The following is a 23,038-nucleotide window of genomic DNA, read 5'->3' as shown; positions in this document are numbered from 1 at the left end:
ATCTCACACTCTGTAGCCTCATCAATCTCTGGTAAAAACACGCGCGCGCACACACACACGCAAAAACTCACTTTTCTTCGATCTCAAGCTTCCTCCCTAGCTACTCTCCAATCCCAAATATATAATTATACATCTACATATATAATTAAAATAACATGTAGTATACATATATTCCATAACATATCTGATCGGTTTACATATTGAAATTCTCTACCAATCTGAAAACCATGGCCTCTACATGCATATCAAGCTGCGTAAGCGACGCCCGTGTTCCGATAAGGGCCACCTACGTCAACCTCTACAAGTGGCCGGAATCGGACGCGGAGTTCGTGAGGTCGATGAGCTCCAACGTCCGCCGGGGATCCGCTAGTTCTGTGTACGGTCACCCGAGGGTGGTTGATAGTCTTTCATGCAGGCAGTTGTATTTGAGGAGCTACAATTTCTCTAGAGAAGAAGATCATGATGAAAAGACCATTAAGTGCCTTGGCAAAGGTACTAGTTATAAGGAGAAGGAGACGAAGTCCCGCGGCAGCGGTGGGAGGAGGAGGAGGAGGGCGGAGAGGGCCAAGATGGTGTCTTGCTCCGCCTTGAGATCGATTTTCAGGCGACTGCTGTCATGCACCACCGAGATTGATGTTGCCAATTGATCTGTGTGGCTTTTCTTTCTCTATTTAATTTCCTTTTTAAAAAAAAAAAAAAAAATTTATATATACCTATCGTAATTTGAGACAATTCATTCAATGATGTCTTGTGATATATGTGTTTTCTTGATTTCGATGGATCGATAACTTATTGACATATTGAGTTTTGTTAATTAAGAGTAGTAGTCGATTCATCTCGACTTTTATCAAGAAATTTGCTCATATATAGATGCACTTGTAAAAGTAATGTAATTTTATACTATGAATGAAAGATGAGTTTTCTTTATGTATTTTTTTTTATTGAATCACTTCTTTATGTGTTTTTTTAAAATGTCACTTTTGTTATCAGAAAAAAAGTATAGTGACGACTGCTATTAATTACCATCGGTGATTTTTATTGCATGTGAGTTGTTGACATAGTGATTTGCAAATGGTAGACAAGGGCACTCGATACATAATCATTCTTGGTACAACTCATTTTTTTAAAAAAAAAATATATAAATTTGGGTTGTTATATTGAAGTGTAATTTGGATGAATTTTTATACATTATTAATAATTCATTAAATATATAATATTATATATAGATCTATATATATGTATGGAATACCTAAATTAATTATGGTTAATAAAATTGGCAAAGCAAGAGGCCAATTTTATAGGAAAGTTAAGGCAGTCTTGATTTAAAATATTTTCCCATTGATTAATAAAATATAAAATAAAAAAATCATAGACGTGAGCTTTTCTCACTGGCTAGGCGGCTGAATCCAATGCTCACTCACATAATCTAGATCATATATTAATGGAAATTAATATTCTTTTAGTTTGCTTTTTTGGACACATTCCGTGAGCGATTTTTATCAAAAAATTATACCTGATAGTCATCAATTACAAATTTACAACAACTGACTTATATTCTCCATCAATAATTGTTTGAACATGAGAGCGGACATAATCGACAATTTCCAATAACACATATATTTACGTCAGTATTTCGATGAAAAATACTGTAATCGAAAAAAGTGCAATTAGTGTACTAGCCATGACAATAGATTGACCAATAGAGAACTAAAAATGAAAAATATACGAGATCATAGTGCCAAGATATAATTTTCTCAATAGATATCACGCACGAGTTAATTCTGTTATGACCATATATTTATTTTTAGTAGTATTATTAAAATCTAGAAACAATACTTAGAATGTGACATTGAAGATAAAAAGTGGTAGTGGAATTTAAGAGAGAGACTTGCAAGAAAGTGATCCAATTTGCATGCCGTGTATGACTTCAATCTCACATAGTGCACAAAAAGGGGCTTTGTCCAACGCAGCTCTCACTTATCACTTTACCACAAAATTCCCCACCAATTTTGTTTTTCCAACATTGCTATAAACCACCACAAGTGACAATCTACAAGAACACTATTCCAAGTTGACAAATGTAGCCAAAACGATAATTTTTCGACTTTATTTTATTTATTACACAAAAAGTCATCGAATTTCAAAATAACCATATTTGATTTAATTTCTCATCTAAGAATCACAATATACATTCATATATATAAATTTTGCAGAGTCAACCAGTAAAAAAACACTTTAATTTCATCTCGAAGCACTTGTAGATGATCGTTGACCATGTATTTGAACCGAAAACAATCATTGATCTAACATTTTCTAGACAAAAAAATACTATATATCTTTCGGTTTATCGGAATATATGTGAAATGTTGCCATAAATTAAAATTAATTGCTAAATAAAAAGTAATAAATATGGACTTTAACTATAAAAATCTTTAAAGAGTGGGACTAAGATGATATTTTCTCGAAAATTGGCTATGGTATGTTTAAACTATGCAGCGAAATGCTTAAACTTTAAAAGTGAAGGACTTAATTTACAAACTCTAAAAAGAGTGGTATTAAAATGATTTTCTTGAATTCCATTCTTGAAGTGTTGGATATAAAAAATGAATTGCCGTTAAATGTTAAACATCTCCTAATTCAAGATATTGAAAGTGAAAAAAATAATAATTAATACGTAATAATTAATTACCGAATTAATTAATCCCCTTAAATTCAATTATGTCTTTTGTAATGAAGGAAGTGGATATCATATGATTGCTAGTTGAAAAGATAAAAGCAAGAAAAAAAGGAGAAGGGCCAACCACAAAAATATAATCATTAAGTTAAACACGCAGGTAATTATGAAACTTACAATGCAAGATTTGGTTGGGTTTGTCGCCTGTTTATGTAAACCATTATACCTTTGATTTTTTGCAAGGGAGTTTTCTTCATTATCTACTTGGATCCAATCGAAGCCTAATAGAGACAATCATTTTTAAATATATACTAACAATCACGTACACGTGTTGCGTGTGTAACATAATTATGTTCTATCATCATATAATAAAATGCACGTACGTACAAGGAGTGATAAGAGATAATTTGGTTGAGAAGTTAAGAAAGAGTGATAAAATGCACGTAGAGGAAGTGAGGGAAAATTTGGTTGAGAAGTTAAGAAAGAGTGATGAAATGCACGTAGAGGGAGTGAGAGATAATTTGGTTGAGAAGTTGAGGAGAGAGAACGTGTGTATTGGAGGTTGAGGTCTAATAATCCAAAGAAGTTTTTTTTATTATTATTATTGATATGAAATATATATTAGACAAATCACACAAAAATACTAAATATGGTTTCTATGACCTCCTCTTGTTTCATTAAATAGTAAGAGATGTACAATTCATCAATGGTGAACACGAAAGTGAACACAGTAGATAGACAACATATCATATATATATATATATATATAATATATAGAAAAAATTGCATATATTATCCTTGTGAAATCTCGGATTTGCTGATAACCCCATATGAAATTTTTTTAAACTAATAATCCCTGAGATTCTATATATGTAGCAAACAAATCTTTACAACTAAAAAATGACGAAACCCTTCTTAAAAAATGATTAAATTAATTTTTTTGATAATTTTATATGTAATTGAATAAAATAATCAAATGTTAGTTAAATAACTATGAAACTTATATATAATTATTTTATATTAATATTTTTATTTTTTTAAGCAGGAGTATTTTCGTCATTTTTTCGTCATTTTTAGTTGAAAAGGGTGTGCATAATACATATCTAGAATCACAGGGGATTATTAGCTTAAAAAACTTTCATAAGGGGTTATCAGCAAACGTGAGATTGCACAGAAGTAATATATGCGATTTCTCCTATATGATATGATATGATTCGTTAAATTTCACTAGTCTCTTCAAATATTTATTCGTGTTATTAACGAGTATCTGCTGTGTAACAAGTATCTATTTTTATTTTTAGTTGCCTAAATAATAATAATAATAATTTTTTAAAACAAACATTTATTTTAGTAGTAAAAAAATATGCTACACTAAAGTTTTAAATTTGAAATTGTAACAATCCTCTCTCAACTACTAAAAAAAATCTATATTTTTATCGATTTTGAGAATCTTTCTAATTCCTAAATCTTTAACCACATAAATAAATAATTAAAAACATATGCTGTGGTTGAAAACCATTTCGTTCCATCCTAATTTGCCAGATCAGGCCGTAGAGTGCAACAAAAATTACATATCATGGAATTGGATATAGAAAAAAGTGAAATTAAAAAAGCAGTATTGTAAAGTAGATTCATTCAATCAATCTAATTTTGTTCTATTTCAGTTTTCAAATATATATGGGCGGTGACATCTGAATGATATTTGTGGGTAACTCGATCTTAGAATGAGGGCAAAGCGTCCAATTCATTTGACGCCATACGTTATATTGAACGATTGGATCCAACATAAAGAAATCTTTCACACGCAAGGTTGGAATTTTCCGATACGAAAATTTTAATATCTTTGGGGACTACATGATTATATTATCTCAATCAATATATTTGAATTTTTATTAATACTAGTAAAAGTCATGCGCGTTGCACGTGGAAACACTTTTTATTATCGATAAATATTGTTAAATAAATGACTTGAGATGAGAAGAAAAGAGATAAACATGCAATTAGTTAATAATCTTTGTGATATTTTAGTAAATATTAAATTCAATGTAATATGATATTTACAATATTTTTTATAAAATGTGTGCGAAGAATCTTTGTTTAAAGATTTTATATGTTACAAGTCTAATTGAATGAAGTTATTGCAAACAATGGTTGTAACAAATACTATAATTTTGTATAAATTAGACGTTGAGGAAAATATATATTTTGATGTCATGACATATTTAATAAATAAAATTTAAGAAAACAATATAATACATAATACATAATGTTGAAAATTTATTTTACCGCTACTGATTTTGAGAAAATAATAATAATACAAATAATACATTCTAAATTTTAAATTAAATTACAACGTCTTTTTTTTTACATAACCATTTTTTCTTCTATCACGATTTTTTTGTTTGTCATCCATTATTTATTCTTAAAAAAATAATTTTCTCATCATCTTCGATAATAATTCTTGTGATGTTTTTTCTATCAATTATTTTTATTTTTATATCTTTATTCTTTAATTCTTTTGTTGGATAATGCTGAAATAATTCTTTGCAAAAGTATAAATAATTTCATTGTCTCCAACCTCTATTCTTTCGTTATTATCTTCTATGACTTGTAAGTCAATATCGTTAATAATCAATGTGTTATTTGACGTTTTTTCTATTTTTAATTTCATGTTAAGTTTTTATAAATCTACTATTGCAATAATGTTTGTTGCTAAATTTTTGCTCGAATTTTGAATGCTTTTAATTAAAAATGTTAACATTTCGTCTTGTATTTCAACCGTCTTATCTCTTTTGAGAATAAATGTATATATATATATTTATTTACCGTCTCTAAAATCTTGTAGTATATTGAAGTGATGTTGTCTTATAAATAAAGAAGATTTTATTAATAATTTGTAACAATATATAGGACTGAGCGTTTGCTGATTTACTAAAAGCTATAACTGGCGGTAATAGTGCAACTCAAATCTGTTAAACCGCACATCAGTCAAGTGTCATGGTTCGATTGTTTTGCCCAACAAGGTCAATTATTGCACTCAACAATCTTCATTGCACTCCTTGTAATCACTAAGAATCGAACTCATGACCTTAGCTCTGATACCAATTGTAGGATCGATCGCTTATCACTTTACCAAAAGCTTACAATTTCAATGGTCATCACTTACAGTCATCGTTATTCTATAACTATATGTATTAACAATTTAAAATAATACATTATCAATAACTCATGTTAGCCTATAGATATAATGTGTAATATATTTTTATATTGGCACAATATTAATATTGATTTTTATGCAATTATTAACTCGATTTTTCATCATTTGGTTGATATTGAGCAAGTATGACATGTTTGGTATCATGCGTTTGTTTTATTTTCTTTCTTATGTATCTATGCTCTGAATCGATATGATTTCTTATGTATTTGTTAATAAGTGTGATATGTTAATCAAATTAAATAAAGTATTCATTTTGTAATGTTCTAATTTATGTGTTAATTATTTGTTTTACGAGTATTTATTTATGTAATAATAATAATAATAATAATAATAATAATAATAATAATAATAATGCATTTTCATTTTAAACCTTAATTTAAATTATTAATAAATATTTTTTCCTCTATATGTTGAATTTTTATCTCTTTCACGAATTTTTTTCATTTATCATGCATTATTTTTATCTATGAAAAAGTCAATATTCTTATCATCTTTTATTTCAATTTTTTTTTTCTATTTTGAGATTAAATGCATATTCTTATTTATTTTGATGTATTTAATATTCCTCATTAATTTCAAAGCTATCTCATAATTTTTTAAATAGTTTTAGCTTTTATGAGTAGAAAAATTAGTTAACTTTTTTTAATTTCAAATTTTATATATATGATATGTGTGTGTTGTTGTGTTTTTTATTTATTATTTTAGATTAAAAGTTGATTCTACTTGAATTAAAATATATAATTTTTTTAAAAAAATTATATTTTCCCACTCTACAAAACAAATAAAATTCAAATATTTCGTGTTTTAATATTTTAATATTTAATTAATATTTTTGTTGAATTTTTTTAAAAATATTTGTGAAAAAATATATTCACTTTATCTACAAGAAAATAGAAAATAAAGTATTTTGGTATTTCAATCTTTTTGGAAATTGAATCTTTATCTAATATGCACACACTTTGTCAATTAGAAAATAGAAAATAAAGTATTTTCGTATTTCAATTTTTTTGAAAACTAAATTCTTATCTAATATGCACACACTTTGTTAATTTTGATCTCGTCATAATAATCAATTTTACTTATAATATAAATATTGATTTACGTTTATGTTCTAATTAAAATGTTATTTTTATTTTTATAACCCTATATATTTTTTATATGATTTTGCTTATAGTGTAAATAAAAGGACAAAGTTGTTATTTCACAATTGTAAAACTTTGACCTTTTATTCACACTTTTAAATAGGTATAGATTATAGTGTAAATAAAAGGACAAAGTTGTTATTTCACAATTGTAAAACTTTGACCTTTTATTCACACTTTTAAATAGTTTAAATTTAAATTTAAATTTAAATTTAAATAGGTATAGATAGATATAGATATAGATTCATTTTTCTTGAAAACTAAATCCTTATCTAATATGCACACATTTTGTCAATTTTGATCTTTTCATAATAATCAATTTTACATATAATATAAATATTGATTTACGTTTATGTCCTAATTAAAATGTTGTTTTATTTTTATAACCCTATATATTTTTTATATGGTTTTGGTTATAGAGTAAATAAAAAGAAAAAATTGTTATTTCACAATTGTAAAACTTTGACCTTTTATTCACACTTTTAAATAAGTATAGATATAGATATAGATATAGATATAGATATAAATATTTGGGGAAGTATACATTATTATCTCAATATTTGAAATGTTAAACATAATTTGTTTTCTTCGACTTCATCATGTATATGCGAAGTTTTGTGTGTGTGCGCGCTCTGGAAAATGGAGCGTGGATGCTTCTTATTCTATGAAGAAAATAAAGTTTATAACGGTATTTTTATAACCGGATCGTGATCGAATCGATCTATTTAAAAAAAAACGGTTCAACCAATCGGACCGTTTTAACTGGACGGTTGAACTGAATTATATAATATAATATAATAAATTATAATATATTTTGAGTTAAAAATTACAAAAGGGAAAATTGCTTTTTTGGTCCTGTATGTTTGTCACTTTGCGATTTTGGTCCTTTATATTTTCAGATTGCAGTTTTAGTCCGCTATCTTTATTTTTTTGGCAATTTTAGTCATTTTTTCGATGTGGCGCTGACGTGGCACCAATTCAATGCTGATGTGGAGCTGACGTGTACAGTGCCACGTCAGCATTTTCGAAGAAAAAGGACCGAAATTGCCAAAAATCGAAACATACAGGACTAAAACTGAAATGTGAAAACATAAAGGACCAAAATTGCAAAGTGACAAACATACAGGACTAAATTTGCAATTTTCCCATTACAAAATATATATAAATAGACCAAAAAATATATATTTGTCATAGTTTCAAAACTAAATAAATATGTAAATATATTCAAAATATATTAAAATAATTTTTTTAATGAAGTACAAAATCCAAAAAAATCATATATATATATATATAAAATATTAAATTTAAAATTTAAAAAATAAAAAAAATCTAAATTTTCAATAAAATAAAATAAAATAATTCGAAAAGCCGGTTCAACCGATTGAACCGGTTTCCGGTTATTGACCGGTCCAACCGGTCTCCAACCGGTTCTTGATCAGTTTTGACCGGTTGAACCGGTTTTTCGGTTTTTTGTGAAGTTGAGAACCAGTCCGGCGACCAGTTTCCAGTCGAACCGGTCGGTCAAGTCCGATTTTGAAAACAATGGTTTATAGAGTTCAACGAAGAACAAACACATAAAAAAAAAAGAAAGAAAGAAAAAAGCAAACCATGTGTTTTCATTCAAATTTGAGGTAGGAAATAAAAACAACATTTTAATTAATCAAGAAGCATTGGCTTAGTGGGGTGGGCACGCGTAGGGTTTCAGGTTTCATATTTTATACCGATCTCGAGCACGAAACGATCTGGTTATTCAGGTTCGTATAACACTCGATTGATTTTTTTTAAAAAATAAATTATATTTATAGTTTTTTTTATTAAAAATATACTTAAACTCCAAAAAATATAATAGCTTTACGACTAAAAATGTGGCAAAAATTATCGAAATCACGACCTTCCCGAATCTCATCCCATTTTCGTCCCGAAAAATTCCTAACCTGACATTTTTTCGACTTGATTTTTAAAGATTTTTCCCGTTCCGATTAATATTGGGAGATAAATCGAGAATAAAACCTTATCCTGACGAGATTTTCGACTCGTTATGAAATAATATTATAATATATTTTAATAATAATTTATTAATAGACTGAGCTAAATATTATTGTATTTCAATACATACAACAATTAATTATGAACTTCACATAATTTTTTATTATTGAAATGATCGAATAATAAAATAACATTAATTATCAAATTAGAACAAATATATAAAATAAAAGATTCTATTTGAAAATTTATTTAATAATAATTATCCGATGAATGATACGTTTTCTCTTGAAAAAACCTTGAAATATTATATGAAATATTTTAATATTATAAGTTTTAAGTTGAATAATTATTTTTAGTAAGAAATATAATTGCTAAATATTATTTTTTAAAAATAGAATAATCACATTATTTTTGGTTTTTTGAATGAAATTTTGAAATGAATTTTTTTTTTTTGAAATTTCTTCTCCCAACTGAACATGATCCCGAATGATCGGGTCTTGAAATGCGTTGGGTACGAGAACAAGAGCAAAAAAATTTCCCGATCTTTTTGGAACGAAAATTGGGTAGGAAAGTTCCGAGACGGGTCCCGACCCTATTCTACCCCTAACTAAAATATAAAATTAAATTAAATTTATAACATCATTTATCAATTGAAATTGAAAATTTAAAATTTAAAATAAATAAATCAATCAAATACCCGAATTACCCAATCGGTATAAATTTATTACCCGACCCGACATATTTATATGGGGTTCAAGTTCTACTCGAACCCGACGAACCCAAACTACCTGACTTTTTCTACCGATCGGATCCAGGTCGGGGAGGTCCTTACCTGAATGCCCAACAAATTTTGATGTCAACTTTTTTATTCACTAGAAATTATAGTAACAAACACTGATATGAACACACTCACGCACACTTCGAGTCTGTGCCAAACTCCTGAAAATATTTTGTATTGATAATATTCATGATGCTTTTACAAATCTACTTCACTCCTTTTATACTACCAACATGACGTTATTAACCCTAACAGAAAATTAACAGCAAAAAGGTGCTCAACACGTTTATTTTTCTCACATGATGTAATCCCTTGTCCACGCAGGTTTGCTTCTTCTTCTCGATCCTTCTGTTGTGGTTCCTCCCATTGTTTCTTCTTTCTCCCTCTCGCCAATATTTGTGGCCGCTTTATCTTTCTGTTTTTGGGCCAGCTCTTCGCCTTTTATGATCCCTCTCAAAGCCCAATCTTCAAGTTGCTGTGTCATGGTCTCAGTATGTATGTTAATAGCTATTGGGCTAATAACAATTGGGCTATCACTCCCGCCTTCTTCGAAAATCACCTTGTCCTCAAGATGTAGCTGGTTATAAATGGAACAAAGCTCTTTGAAGTTTTCCCACGTTGCATCATCTGGAGATTGCCCAGACCAATGGATTAACACCTGCTGAATCTTCTGGTTGTGTTTTTGAAGCACACGAGTAGCAATGAGGCAAAGTGGAACAACCAAGGGCCTGTTGTTGACACTAAGTTCCGGAAGAGCAGTGATGTTCTCGGGTAAATCACCATGAAAAGGTTTAAGTTGAGACACATGAAATGTCGGATGTATGCGACTTGTAGGTGGAAGTTGCAGGGTGTATGCAACTAGTCCCACTTTGGCAATGATGGGAAAAGGACCAAAGTAACGTTTGCTAAGCTTGGAATGCTTGCGATGAGCTGCTGTAGTTTGACGGTAAGGCGAGAGTTTGATTAGTACCAACTCGCCTATCTGAAAGTGTTTATCCTTCCGGTGTTTATCAGCTAGTGCTTTCATGCGTTGCTGGGCTTGCAATAGATGGTCGCGAAGCTGCTTTAGGAGCTCATCTCTCTCAATCAAGAGCTCGTCCACAGCAGCAATTGGAGTACTGCCCCTCATATAAACTGGAATTGTGGGGGGTGGCCGACCATAAACCGTCTGGAAAGGTGTCATACCAATCGAAGAATGGTAGCTGGTGTTATAATGGTATTCAGCCCAGCCCAGGTATGAGACCCACGTGACAGGTTTTTCGGCCACAAACGCCCGTAGATATTGTTCAAGGCATCGGTTCAACACCTCTGTCTGCCCATCGGTTTGAGGGTGATAGGCTGAGCTCATGCGTAACTTGGTTCCCATTAGCTCGAAGATTTTTTTCCAGAAATGGCTCGTAAAGAGGGGGTCTCGATCAGAGATGATTGAGCGAGGTACGCCATGGAGACGAATGATCATAGAGCAGAATAACTCGGCCACTTGGCTGGCAGTGTGGGAGGTGGGAAGAGGACTGAAATGCGCATACTTAGAGAACCGATCTACTACCACCAATATTGCTGTATTACCCTTGGATAAAGGTAGGCCCACTATGAAATCAAGTGCAATATCTTCCCAAACCTGCTCCGGTGGTTCGATGGGTTGCAGTAGCCCAAAGGGGCGTTCCGTAGAATACTTGGTTGTTTGACATACCAAACAACATGCCACAAACTCCTTCACAGCCCTACGCATTCCTGTCCAATAAAAATTCGTAGCCAAGCGCAGAAAGGTACGCTGCACTCCGGCGTGTCCCCCCACTGGTGTTTCATGAAATTCCCTCAACATCAAGTCTTTTAAAGTTGAGTCTTTGCCCAGGAAATATTTGCCGTGGAACAGGAGTACTCCGCCTCGTTCCTCATAACCACTGACGGAGCTTGCATCGTGATGCAATAAGTTGTGAATGGCAACCAAGTCAGATAAGTTCATATTTTCTTGGCGTAAGATATCCAAGAAAGTAAACTCCGGCTGAGACAGAGCAGTGAACACTCGGGGTTCACCTCCCCTGGCCCTCTCCTCATCCTCATACACCCGTGATAATGAATCGGCTGCTGTGTTTTCATGCCCTGGTTTGTACTCGATTGTAAAGTGGTATCCCATCAATTTCTGGAGATATCGTTGTTGGTCCGGAGTTTGAATGGTCTGTGACAGGAGTTCTTTCAAACTCTTGTGGTCTGTCCGTATGACGAACGTATGGCCTAGCAAGTACTGCCTCCATTTCGCCACTGCTTCTGTTACCGCATAAAGTTCTCTAACATACGTGGAGGTTGATTGCATTTTGGAACTTAGTTTTTTGCTGAAATAAGACAGAGGATGTCCATCTTGCATCAGGATTCCCCCAACTCCGACTTGTGAGGCATCTGTTTCAATGACAAAATTTTTAGAGAAATCTGGCAAATGTAATACTGGGGCATTTGTCATCCTCTCCTTGAGTTGTGTGAAGGCTAAGGTAGCCTCAGGAGACCAGCAGAAAGAGTTCTTCTTGAGTAGATCAGTGAGAGGAGCTGCAAGGGTGGCATAATGTTGAATAAATCTTCGGTAGTAGCCCGTAATACCAAGGAAACCTCTGAGTTGCTTGAGGGTCCTGGGTAATGGCCATTGGACCATGGCCTCTATCTTCTTGGGATCGGCTTTTACCATTTGATTTGTAACCACATGCCCCAAATAATCCACACTTGCTTGGAAGAAGTAGCATTTGCTAAGTTTAGCAAAGAACTTCTGCTGTAGTAGACAGTCAAGCACTAGACGTAAGTGTTCCTGATGCTCCTCTTGTGTCTGACTATAAACAAGTATATCGTCAAAAAAAACGATTACAAAATTGCGTAAGTAAGGTCGAAACACCTGGTTCATTGCAGACTGAAACGTTGACGGGGCATTGGAAAGGCCAAAAGGCATGACCAAAAATTCATAATGCCCGTCGTGTGTTCGGAATGCTGCCTTATGTACATCCCGACTATCCATTCGAATTTGATGATAACCGGCCCGGAGATCCAGTTTAGAGAAAATTCGAGCACCTCCCAACTCGTCAAGCAGCTCATCTATAGTTGGAATGGGAAAACGGTCCTTGATTGTGAGGGCATTCAGAGCACGATAATCCACACAGAAACGCCATGAGCCATCCTTTTTTTTAACTAACAGCACCGGTGACGAATATGGGCTAGTGCTGGGTCGGATATAACCGTAATCAAGCATCTCTTGCACAATTTTCTCCATGGCATCTTTCTGGCAGTAAGGATACCGATACGGTCGTATATTAACTGGAGATGATCCCGAAATAAGATGGATTTTGTGATCTATGGGCCGAATAGGTGGCAGTGTCTGTGGCTCCATAAACACAGCCTTGTATTCCTCTAGAAGTTGCTTACTCTGCTCATAATCACCCCCGATTGCGTTGTGTGGCTGGAGCTCGAGGCCTTCGGTACCCTCGAACCTTCTCGTCGGCGCTTCGGTGATCGCGTAGCAGGCCTGAACATCACCCTTATTAACCATAGTGCACAGTCGGTGGTAAGACAAGGATTCAGGAGTCGCAGGTTTATCACCTACTAGGCAAACTCGCTGCCCTTTCCAAGTGAATTCCATGGTGAGAGTTTCATGGTTATGCAAGCATGGCCCCAATGTTCGTAACCACTGCATGCCCAATACCACATCTAACCCCCAAATAGGCAAAACATACATATCAATGGCAAACTCATGACCCTGCAGAACCAGAGGTACCTGAGAACACATCCGATCACACCAGAGGTACTGGCCATTGCCCATGTAGACCCTAAAACGCCTGGATGCATTGGAAGGAATCCCGAGCCTCTCTACCAACCCTTCTTGTATAAAATTATTGTGACTCCCTGTGTCTATTAATACTTCTATAGGAGCACTTTGAAATGCTGCAGTGATGCGAAAGATCCGAGGGTTAGAAGCACTAGTAAGAGTGTGCAACGTAACCTCGGGGTCCTCTTCCTGATATCCGATCGTTATCTCTGGCTCATAACCATCCTCCCCGTCGTCACCCAAAAGGATCATCACCCTATTTTTGCACAAATGGTTGAAGTGATATTTTTCGTCGCAATTGAAACACAACCCTTTCTCCCGCCTCTCCTTCATTTCAGCAATCGTTAGTCGCCGTAATGGTGGCTTGAGTGGTGGTGCTGGGACTCGCCCAGGTGGTACGGTTGCCAGAGTCTTGGCTGTCCCAGTAATGGGAGTCATGGCAGTCCCTGGTATTGTGCATGGGATCACTCCTCGATGTACGATACCCCCTAGATCGTCGTTTCGTTCTTCAAATAGTTGCGCCTTGGTCATGGCTTCCATGAGGCTTTGAGGAGGAACAATCAAGAGTTCCCGGCGAATTTCTGGTTTCAACCCCCATATGAAAAAATTGAGGAACATAGGTTCTGTCACTCCAGTGATTCTATTCATTAATCCTTCAAACTCCGCTCGATAAGTTGCTACTCGATCAACTTGTATTAACTTTGCAATCCTCCCTAATGGATCGTCATAAATAGATGATCCGAACCTGGCCTTGAGCTCTGCCAAAAAATGCTCCCAGTCACGCAAGGCCTTGTTCTGATCCATCCATTGATACCAAGACGCCGATTCACCCTCCATGTGGAAGGCTACCACCTGCAGCCGGATTTCAGGGGGAACACCGTGTAGAGAAAAATATTTCTCCACCTTGTAGATCCAAGTGTGCACATCTTCTCCTTTAAATTTAGGTAAATCAAACTTACACCCCTTGAGGTGCATGGTCGGGTCACCAATCGTTCCTCCAATTTTCGAACTGCTCCCTCCTTCGAAATTGAGTAATTTCGCCGGAACGTCCTTGACAGTGGAGACCTCCTGAATTTTCTGATCCATCTGGCCAAAACGTAGATCCATCGCCGTCATGTATTGCTCCAGTAATTTGGTATAACTCGCTAATTGGGTATCTGAGTGGAGTTTGAAATTCGCCTCCAATTGTCGCATACTCTCTGCTACATCTTCATTCCTCATAGTATCAATGAGCCTGAGAGAAAAAAAATCTCTCAACGAGAGCACCAAAATGATATGAACACACTCACGCACACTTCGAGTCTGTGCCAAACTCCTGAAAATATTTTGTATTGATAATATTCATGATGCTTTTACAAATCTACTTCACTCCTTTTATACTACCAACATGACGTCATTAACCCTAACAGAAAATTAACAGCAAAAAAGGTGCTCAACACGTTTATTTCCCTCACATGATGTAATCCCTTGTCCACGCAGGTTTGCTTCTTCTTCTCGATCCTTCTGTTGTGGTTCCTCCCATTGTTTCTTCTTTCTCCCTCTCGCCAATATTTGTGGCCGCTTTATCTTTCTGTTTTTGGGCCAGCTCTTCGCCTTTTATGATCCCTCTCAAAGCCCAATCTTCAAGTTGCTGTGTCATGGTCTCAGTATGTATGTTAATAGCTATTGGGCTAATAACAATTGGGCTATCAAACACCGTACTTCCATAGACGATAAACCGAAGGACAAAAGCCTTTGAATTTCAAAACAAATCAACCTCAAACTCATACACAATCCAATACTCGATATATATGTAAATGCACCAAATACACAAACCAAAAACAATCAGTGTAAAGATAGTAGAATCCCAAAAGGATATAAAAAAACAAAGCAAATTCAAGATTTTCGAACTTCCAAGTGTTTTATAAGAACATAGAAGAAACATAAAGGAAAAGGTGTCAAGTGTATTATGTATATGATCTACAAGCTTTTATCTACCCTCCGAATTTACCAGTTGTGAGAAAACTCGGCTCATCGAAACACCAAAAAGATCGTCCACATTTGAATGTTTGAACTGGGAAGCTTTAGCTCTAGATTCGACCCGACTAAATTCACCGACCTCTGGAGACAACTGGCCAATAGCATTCGTACTGTTTTCCTCTGGATCATCTGGTAAGACTGTTTCTTGAAGTTGGAGAGCATACTCAAGGTTCAACAAAATGTCTCCCATGGAGGGCCTATCGACTCCATAATCAGCCAAGCATTTCTCTGCCATTTCACCGAACTTTCTAAGGGAGTCGGGCTTTATTTTTCCGACAAGATTAGCATCTATTGTCTGATCCAACTGTCCCTTTTTTGCCACTTCATGCCCATTCGGCCAAGTTAACCATTTCTCTATGAAGAGATGGATCTATCACAGGCCTAGCGCAAAGTACTTTGAATAAAACAACCCCGAAAGAGTAAACATCTGATTTTTCAGTCAGTTGTTGCCTTCTGAAATACTCAGGATCTAGGTAACCAAAACTACCTTTAACAGCAGTGCTGACATGGGTTTGATCAATCTCAGGCCCTATCTTAGAAAATCCAAAATCAGCCACCTTAGCCATGAAGTTCTCGTCGAGCAATATGTTTGCAGACTTAACATCACGATGGATAACAGCTTTCGCATATCCTGTGTGAAGATAGTGCAACCCTCTTGCTGATCCAATGCATATCTCGAGTCTCTCCTTCCAACTCAAGCTCGGAAGATTTGAACCATAGAGATGGCTTTTGAGAGTTCCGTTTTCCATATACTCATAAACCAGAATCATTTCACTCTTTTTGTCACAATAACCAATCAAGGACACCAAATGGCGGTGGCGGAATTGAGAAAGCATCTCAATCTCCGTTTGGAACTCTGCTAGGCCTTGCTGGGACTTGGGATTGCCTCGTTTCACGGCTATCTTAGTACCATCACTCAAAACACCTTTGTAAACCTTCCCAAATCCACCAATTCCAATTACCCAACTTTCATCAAAGTTATTCGTTGTTTCTTGAACTGCAGCAAACGGGATACGATAGCTCAAGTTAGAACCGTTGCAACAGTTGTTGCAGTTGAATATTTACTTCCCATAGTTAGTGAATTTCCCCCGTTGACCGATATAGGAACCCATATTTTTGATTGGGCCAAACGTTTTTGTTTCTTCCTCCTGTGCAAGAAAAATAGAACACCGGCAAGTAAAAAAACAACAGCTGCCCCAACACACACGCCCACAATAATTCCTACATTCTTCTTGGATTTCGGGAATGAAGGGAAAATGGAAGCACCAGCTAGACTATCCTTGGAGGCCAATTTCATAATCTCCAATCCATTAAGAAAGACATCATGGTAAGCACTAACGGGAGATGGGCCAACACTTACACTAATATTATTTTTAACAACCACAGCGGTAACAAAGTCCATATAATATGCATTGGCCAATCCTGGGGTTTTCAGACTTAACTGAAGATCCTGAGCAACGATGAACGAATCAATATAAACATTAAACACGAGTTGATTAGCTGATGTGCTTACTATATCACAGAAATGCAACCGAACTAAGTATTGAAAGCCTGGATCCACCTTCAACAACCACGTGACATTGAAATTACTATGGGGATCATTTTCAGAATTCATCTTTGTGCAAGTTCCACACACAGTGTGTGGAGCAGAATCTGATGTCGCACCACCATTAAGATACATAACTGCAGGAATATTGGAAGCGTTAGTCGCCAGGTTGGGTTGCACCAAGAAACTTCTGTCAGGAACCCAAGCTCGCCCCAATGTATCATTTACCAATGACACAAATGGTCCGCCCATATTTAACCTTGCAACTGTCTCAAAAGACTGTGCCACCAGTCCACTAAATGATCCCGATGGATTGAAAAGAGCCGCATCATCGGTGATAAGGGAATCCGGAACTGAAACAACTTCAAGGGCATTAATGTACGCAAAAGAATTAGTCGATGGGGCAAAGGTTATTACAAGCTCTCCAGACACCACATTCACCGAATATTCTTTGACGGTAGCATTTTTGGGGCTGAAGTCACTAAGGAGTACAGTGTTTTGGGAGAAAACAGAGAAACTAGCAGTATTCATATCATAATTCTGGTACATAAACGGATAAAGTGCAGACGGATCCAGTGCCGCCCCACTGTTGAATCGAAAATGTACACTTGGAGGGTCCAGTAAAGATTCTTGCAGTGCTAAACAGCTGGGCATCTTCAGATGGTGTTATGGAATTCAAATTGCTATCATCCAGAATATCTTGTGGATTTGTTAGCAATCTTGAAGCCGATTTATCAGCCACATAAGTGAAATTACCAACAGTAACATCTCTCGATGATCCGCAACTTATATAAAACTTATCAACAGGATAAAATCCTCTGGAACAACATCCCAAACTCAAGATCAATAAAATTCAGATAAAAAATCTCAAAATCCCACATTCCATCATAACAAGTCTGACAAATACAACCCCTTTGAGCTCAAACAACTAACAATCACTCATATATTTTTCATCAAGAAACGAATAAAAGTATCACACCCGTCAAAGAAGACAGAGAAAGAAAAGAAAAGATGGCACCTTTTAGATCAAAACGAATTCCAAGAGAGGAAACAAAACTGAGAAAAATCCAGATTATCTTTCTTGGACACGAATATACTGCTCAGATCTAAAACAATAAATCAACAAAATTTGATGCCCAACAGCAAAAATCTAGCTCATCAGACTGAATAGACATCCTCCAGCTGATGAACTAGAAGTTTCCTCTCTTCTTCCCTTCTCAAAAAGACAACAGAATGGGATTATTGTTATGGTTCATACAAAATGCTAAAAAACATTATAAAACCCGTTAGAAAAAAAGGTGGTACAGTGGGAAAGCAAGCCAAAAATGAATAATATAATTTCTGGCACTTCTTACACGGAAGAATATGGGTGTTAGGCTGGCGAGGGTTGACTTTTTGGGGATTGAAAAGATGAGATAGAAAATTGTAGTGGCAAAAACTCGTCAATGGCGGAGATTTAGGTTTGGGGTTCGGGGAAGATGAGAGCTAGCTAGGTGATGAGGTAACAACACATTTACCAAGAGTTATTATTATGTTGGAGAAATAAATAATGATAATAATAATAAGGGGGACTTGAAGATAAATCCTCAATCAAAATTTCAACTTAATGGCCAGTCCCTGTGTCATGAATTTATATTCTGCAGTCCCAATACCACAAAATCTTTGTTTCCACTCTCTATTCCACATTTTATCTCATTTTCCCTTTAAGTTTTATTTTATTTACCTTCTTAATATTATTTTCTCTTTATCCACATCAATTTTCTTCCCCTTTCCCAATTACCATTATCACGTAAATCCCTAGCCACCCATCTCCACCCATTTGCATCTCTTCTCTCCCTCTCCAATTCATATCTTTCATCGAGATAGTTAAATCTCTCCCTACCGATTTATCTCTTCTCCTCAACGTCGAGGCCACGCAAAATCCAGGGGCCATAGGAACCCATCGACTTGCGACGCCTGTGGATGACGATTTGGAAATGGGTGAAGATGAGCTGAAGAAAAACAAGCGAGAAAGTGAGTTTAATTCTTCTTATTTGTTTTTTTTTTTTTCAATTTGGAGTTTCTTCTTATTTGTTTTTTTCAATTTGGTAAATTTTTAATGTGATTTGTCCTGGAATGTTTTAATTTTCTCAAATTCTTAGAAATAAAATTTTAAAACCAATCGTGTATCCAGTTCTTAAAATTATTTGTAACCTTCACAGCTCAAACCATATTTAGTCAATAATTTGTTTGGAGAAAAAGATGTATATTTGGGTGATTATGATGCTCACGAAAGGAGTGCAATCTTTTTTGCATCAACACTTTAATTCAAGATGATTGGCGTAAGAATTAACTAGGCTTGTCAAAATTCATATGGATATAGGGTTGTCAAAATGGATAGAATACTAAAATAAAAGAAGTTAAAATAGACAAAATACTAAAACAAAATATTATTGCACCCAACTCAAATTTTTTTTATTTATGAAAGATCGTATGTACAGAAAACGAATGCATTAATTCAAAAAAAAAATGTATAAGGTGGTTAAGTATTAATTTGTTATTAATATATTTGTTGACTTGTTATGGAACGTGCTTTTATTTATACATCTTGCATTCTTTTGTGATATTATTTTGCATTTGGTTATGATGTTGAATTTGAACTTTGGTGATGTTGAATTTGAACTTTGGTAAATGGTTATTACTCTTGATTTTAGAATTTTCATGAAAATTAATTATTTTGTGTGATGGTTTAGTACTTGGATTGACTACTCAGAGACTTGTCGCTTGAACAATGTTTCGATAAATTTATTCAAAAGTTTCTGAATTGCACTATTTAACAAAAGAAAATTTTAAAATTTTTGGGGACTCATCCTTTTTTTTCTTACACAAATGAAATGAGTTTAATAAAAAAAAATTTCTCTTATGCAATCTATTTTTCATGATTTTTCTTTCATGGTTCACTACGGTTAGAAGTTTCCCCTTTAATATATAAAACTATTTTTTTACATAAATTTTATTAGCTTACTTGATTGTACTTGTTTTTGGAAGAAATTTAGAAGTTTATATTGTATTTGAATTGGTTGTAGTTATATTGTTTTTTTTATTTCATGCAGAAATGTTGATGAAAATGAGGATCATATGATGAAAAGAAAAGATGCAATTTCTCGATGTTCTTCTACTTATTTTATAAATTACGAACAAGCTTGAACCAAAACTCGATGACCAGCAACAAGAAAGGTGCAGATTTGGATTATGGAGTCATTTTATCGTAGGCAAAATTGTTATTTGGATATATGAGAATTAAGTTTGGTTACAACATGGAGAGAACTTGAATCGGGTTTTCTATCGACAACAAGATGCATGCTTGGATTGTTGTGTTTAAACGTGTGTTTGGGCGAGTGTCATGCTCTTGTTTAGTTATGTGTGAGATTGTTTTATTATGTGATGTATGTAAATGGGATTTATATTATTTTATGTATTATAATCCTCTTTTTCATATTTTTGGATCATTTTAAGTGCAAAGGCAATAACGACTAAAATATCGAAAAAAAATAGCTTATTTCGAGCACAAAAAAACCCAAGTCCAGTACAATGGGCATGCAATTGGGTACATAATGGAGAAATTTAAGCATATATTCTGAACGAACCATTGTGTATGGAAGATGTACCATATTTAACAACACATAATACCGCAAATAGTCTCTATTACACCTCATTTTCCATATATTGTACCACTGTGAAATATAATCAGTACTGCGTTTCTGACCGCGCATCAACACCATCATGGTAAAAATGTATGGAAGATGTACCAAAACAAACCATCGTACCGCAAATAGTCTCTATTATACTTCAATTGTCATCTATTGTACTACTGGTCAATATAACGGGTACTGCTTTTCTGACCACGCACCAACAATACCATGGTAAACATGTATGAAATATGTACCACATTTAACAATACATAATACCGCAAATAACCACTTTTATACCTCATTTGCCATATATTGTATTACTGAGAAATATAATCGGTACTGCATTTCTGACCGCGCACCAACACCACCTTGGTAAACATGTATGGAAGATGTACCAAATTTAACATAACATACCGCAAATAGTCTCTATTATACCTTATTTTCCATATATTGTACTACTGGGAAATATAACAGGTACTACATTTCTGACCGCGCACCGACACCACCTTTGTAAACATGTATGGAAGATGTACCAAATTTAACATAACATCATACCGCAAATAGTCTCTATTATAACTCATTTGTCATATATTTTACTACTGGGAAATATAATCGGTACTGCATTTCTGACCGCGCACCAACACTACCTTGGTAAACATGTATGGAAGATGTACCAAATTTAACATAACATCATACCGCAAATAGTCTCTATTATACCTCATCTTCCATATATTGTACTACTGGTCAATATAACCGGTACTGCATTTCTGACCGCGCACCAACACCACCTTGGTAAACATGTATGGAAGATGTATCAAATTTAACATAACATCATACCACAAATAGTCTCTATTATACCTCATTTGCCATCTATTGTACTACTGGTCAATATAACCAGCGTTGCGTTTCTGGCCGCGAACCAACATGACCATGGTAAACATATATAGAAGATGTACCAAATTTAACATAAACTCATACCGCAAATAGTCTCTATTATACTTCCTTTTTCATTTACCGTACTACTGATCAATATAACTAGTACCACGTTTCTTACCACGAACCAATACCACTATGGTAAAAATGTATGGAAGATGTACCAAATGTAACAACACATAATACCTCAAATAGTCTTTATTATACCTCATTTTCCATATATTGTACTACTGGACAATATAACCAGTACTGCATTTCTGACCACACACCAACATCACCATTGATGTAACAAAATTAGGTCATTATCCGCATACATAAGGTTGTTTTAACCATAGATGTTACAAACATATACAATGGATACATATACATGTATTTGTTAATCACCATACATGCTACCAAATTAGATATTAGAATGCATAAACATGTGATAATCATTATTGATGCTACAAAATTAGACATTTGATGTTTAAACGTATGTTATGTATGCATCCAATGTCCTAATTTTGTAACTTCAATGATGATTAACAAATGTTTACACATTAAATGTCTAATTTTTTAGAATAAATTTATGCATTATAATGTCTAATTTGGTAGCATATATGATGATTAACAAACACATGTATATGTATCTATTGTATATGTTTGTAACATCTATGGTTAAAACAACCTTATGTATGCATCCAATGTCCTAATTTTGTAACATCAATGGTTATTAACATGTGTTTACACATCAAATGTCTAATTTTGTAGAATCAATACTGATTATCACATGTTTATGCAATCTAATGTCTAATTTGGTAGCATATATGGTGATTAACAAACACATGTATACGTATCCATTGTATATGTTTGTAACATCTATAGTTAAAACAACCTTATGTATGCATCCATTGTACTAATTTTGTAACATTTATGGTGGCGTTGGTGCGTAATCATAAAGGCAATACCAGGTATATTGATAAGTAGTACAATGGATGGAATATGTGGTATAATAGATTCTATTTGCGGTATGTTGTCCCATTAAATTTGATACATCTTCCATACATATTTACCATGGTGTTGTTGGTGCGTGATCAGAAATGCGATACCGGTTATATTTTCCAGTAGTATAATAGATGAAACATGTGGTATAATAAATACTATTTGCGGTATGATGTGTTGTTAAATTTGGTACAACTTTCATACATGTTTATCATGGTGGTGTTGGTGCATGTCAGAAAAACATTACCGGTTTTATTGATCCGTAGTACAATAGATGGAAAACAAAGTATAA

General features: G+C 34.2%; 2 protein-coding genes and 1 long non-coding RNA gene across 3 annotated transcripts; 2 read left to right on the top strand and 1 right to left on the bottom strand.

Annotated features, from left to right (window-relative positions):
• The first annotated feature begins 227 nt into the window (after nucleotides 1–227).
• LOC140878511 (uncharacterized) lies at nucleotides 228–647 on the top strand. Its single transcript, XM_073282110.1, has one exon. The coding sequence runs from the start codon at nucleotides 228–230 to the stop codon at nucleotides 645–647; it is 420 nt and encodes a 139-aa protein (XP_073138211.1).
• Nucleotides 648–15,453: 14,806 nt separating this feature from the next.
• Nucleotides 15,454–18,656, bottom strand: LOC140879807 (receptor-like protein kinase HERK 1). Its single transcript, XM_073283721.1, is given in 5 exon segments — nucleotides 15,454–15,941; nucleotides 15,943–16,648; nucleotides 16,651–17,724; nucleotides 17,727–17,747; nucleotides 17,750–18,656. Coding segments are annotated over 5 exon segments (2,478 nt in total). The 5' UTR covers nucleotides 18,051–18,656; the 3' UTR covers nucleotides 15,454–15,565.
• A 5-nt stretch (nucleotides 18,657–18,661) lies between these two features.
• Nucleotides 18,662–20,636, top strand: LOC140879808 (uncharacterized). The gene is made up of 2 exons (XR_012149509.1): nucleotides 18,662–19,174; nucleotides 20,254–20,636. It is a non-coding gene; the product is annotated as an uncharacterized lncRNA (long non-coding RNA).
• The last annotated feature ends 2,402 nt before the right edge of the window (nucleotides 20,637–23,038 follow it).

The sequence above is a fragment of the Henckelia pumila genome, chromosome 2 (assembly GCF_033568475.1).
Source record: "Henckelia pumila isolate YLH828 chromosome 2, ASM3356847v2, whole genome shotgun sequence".
Lineage (NCBI taxonomy): Eukaryota > Viridiplantae > Streptophyta > Magnoliopsida > Lamiales > Gesneriaceae > Henckelia > Henckelia pumila.
This window is presented reverse-complemented; position numbering and strand designations above follow the sequence as displayed.

Bases quoted from the DNA above. Each gene is read 5' to 3' on its own strand.
- LOC140878511 (XM_073282110.1), top strand. From the start codon at position 228: ATGGCCTCTACATGCATATCAAGCTGCGTAAGCGACGCCCGTGTTCCG.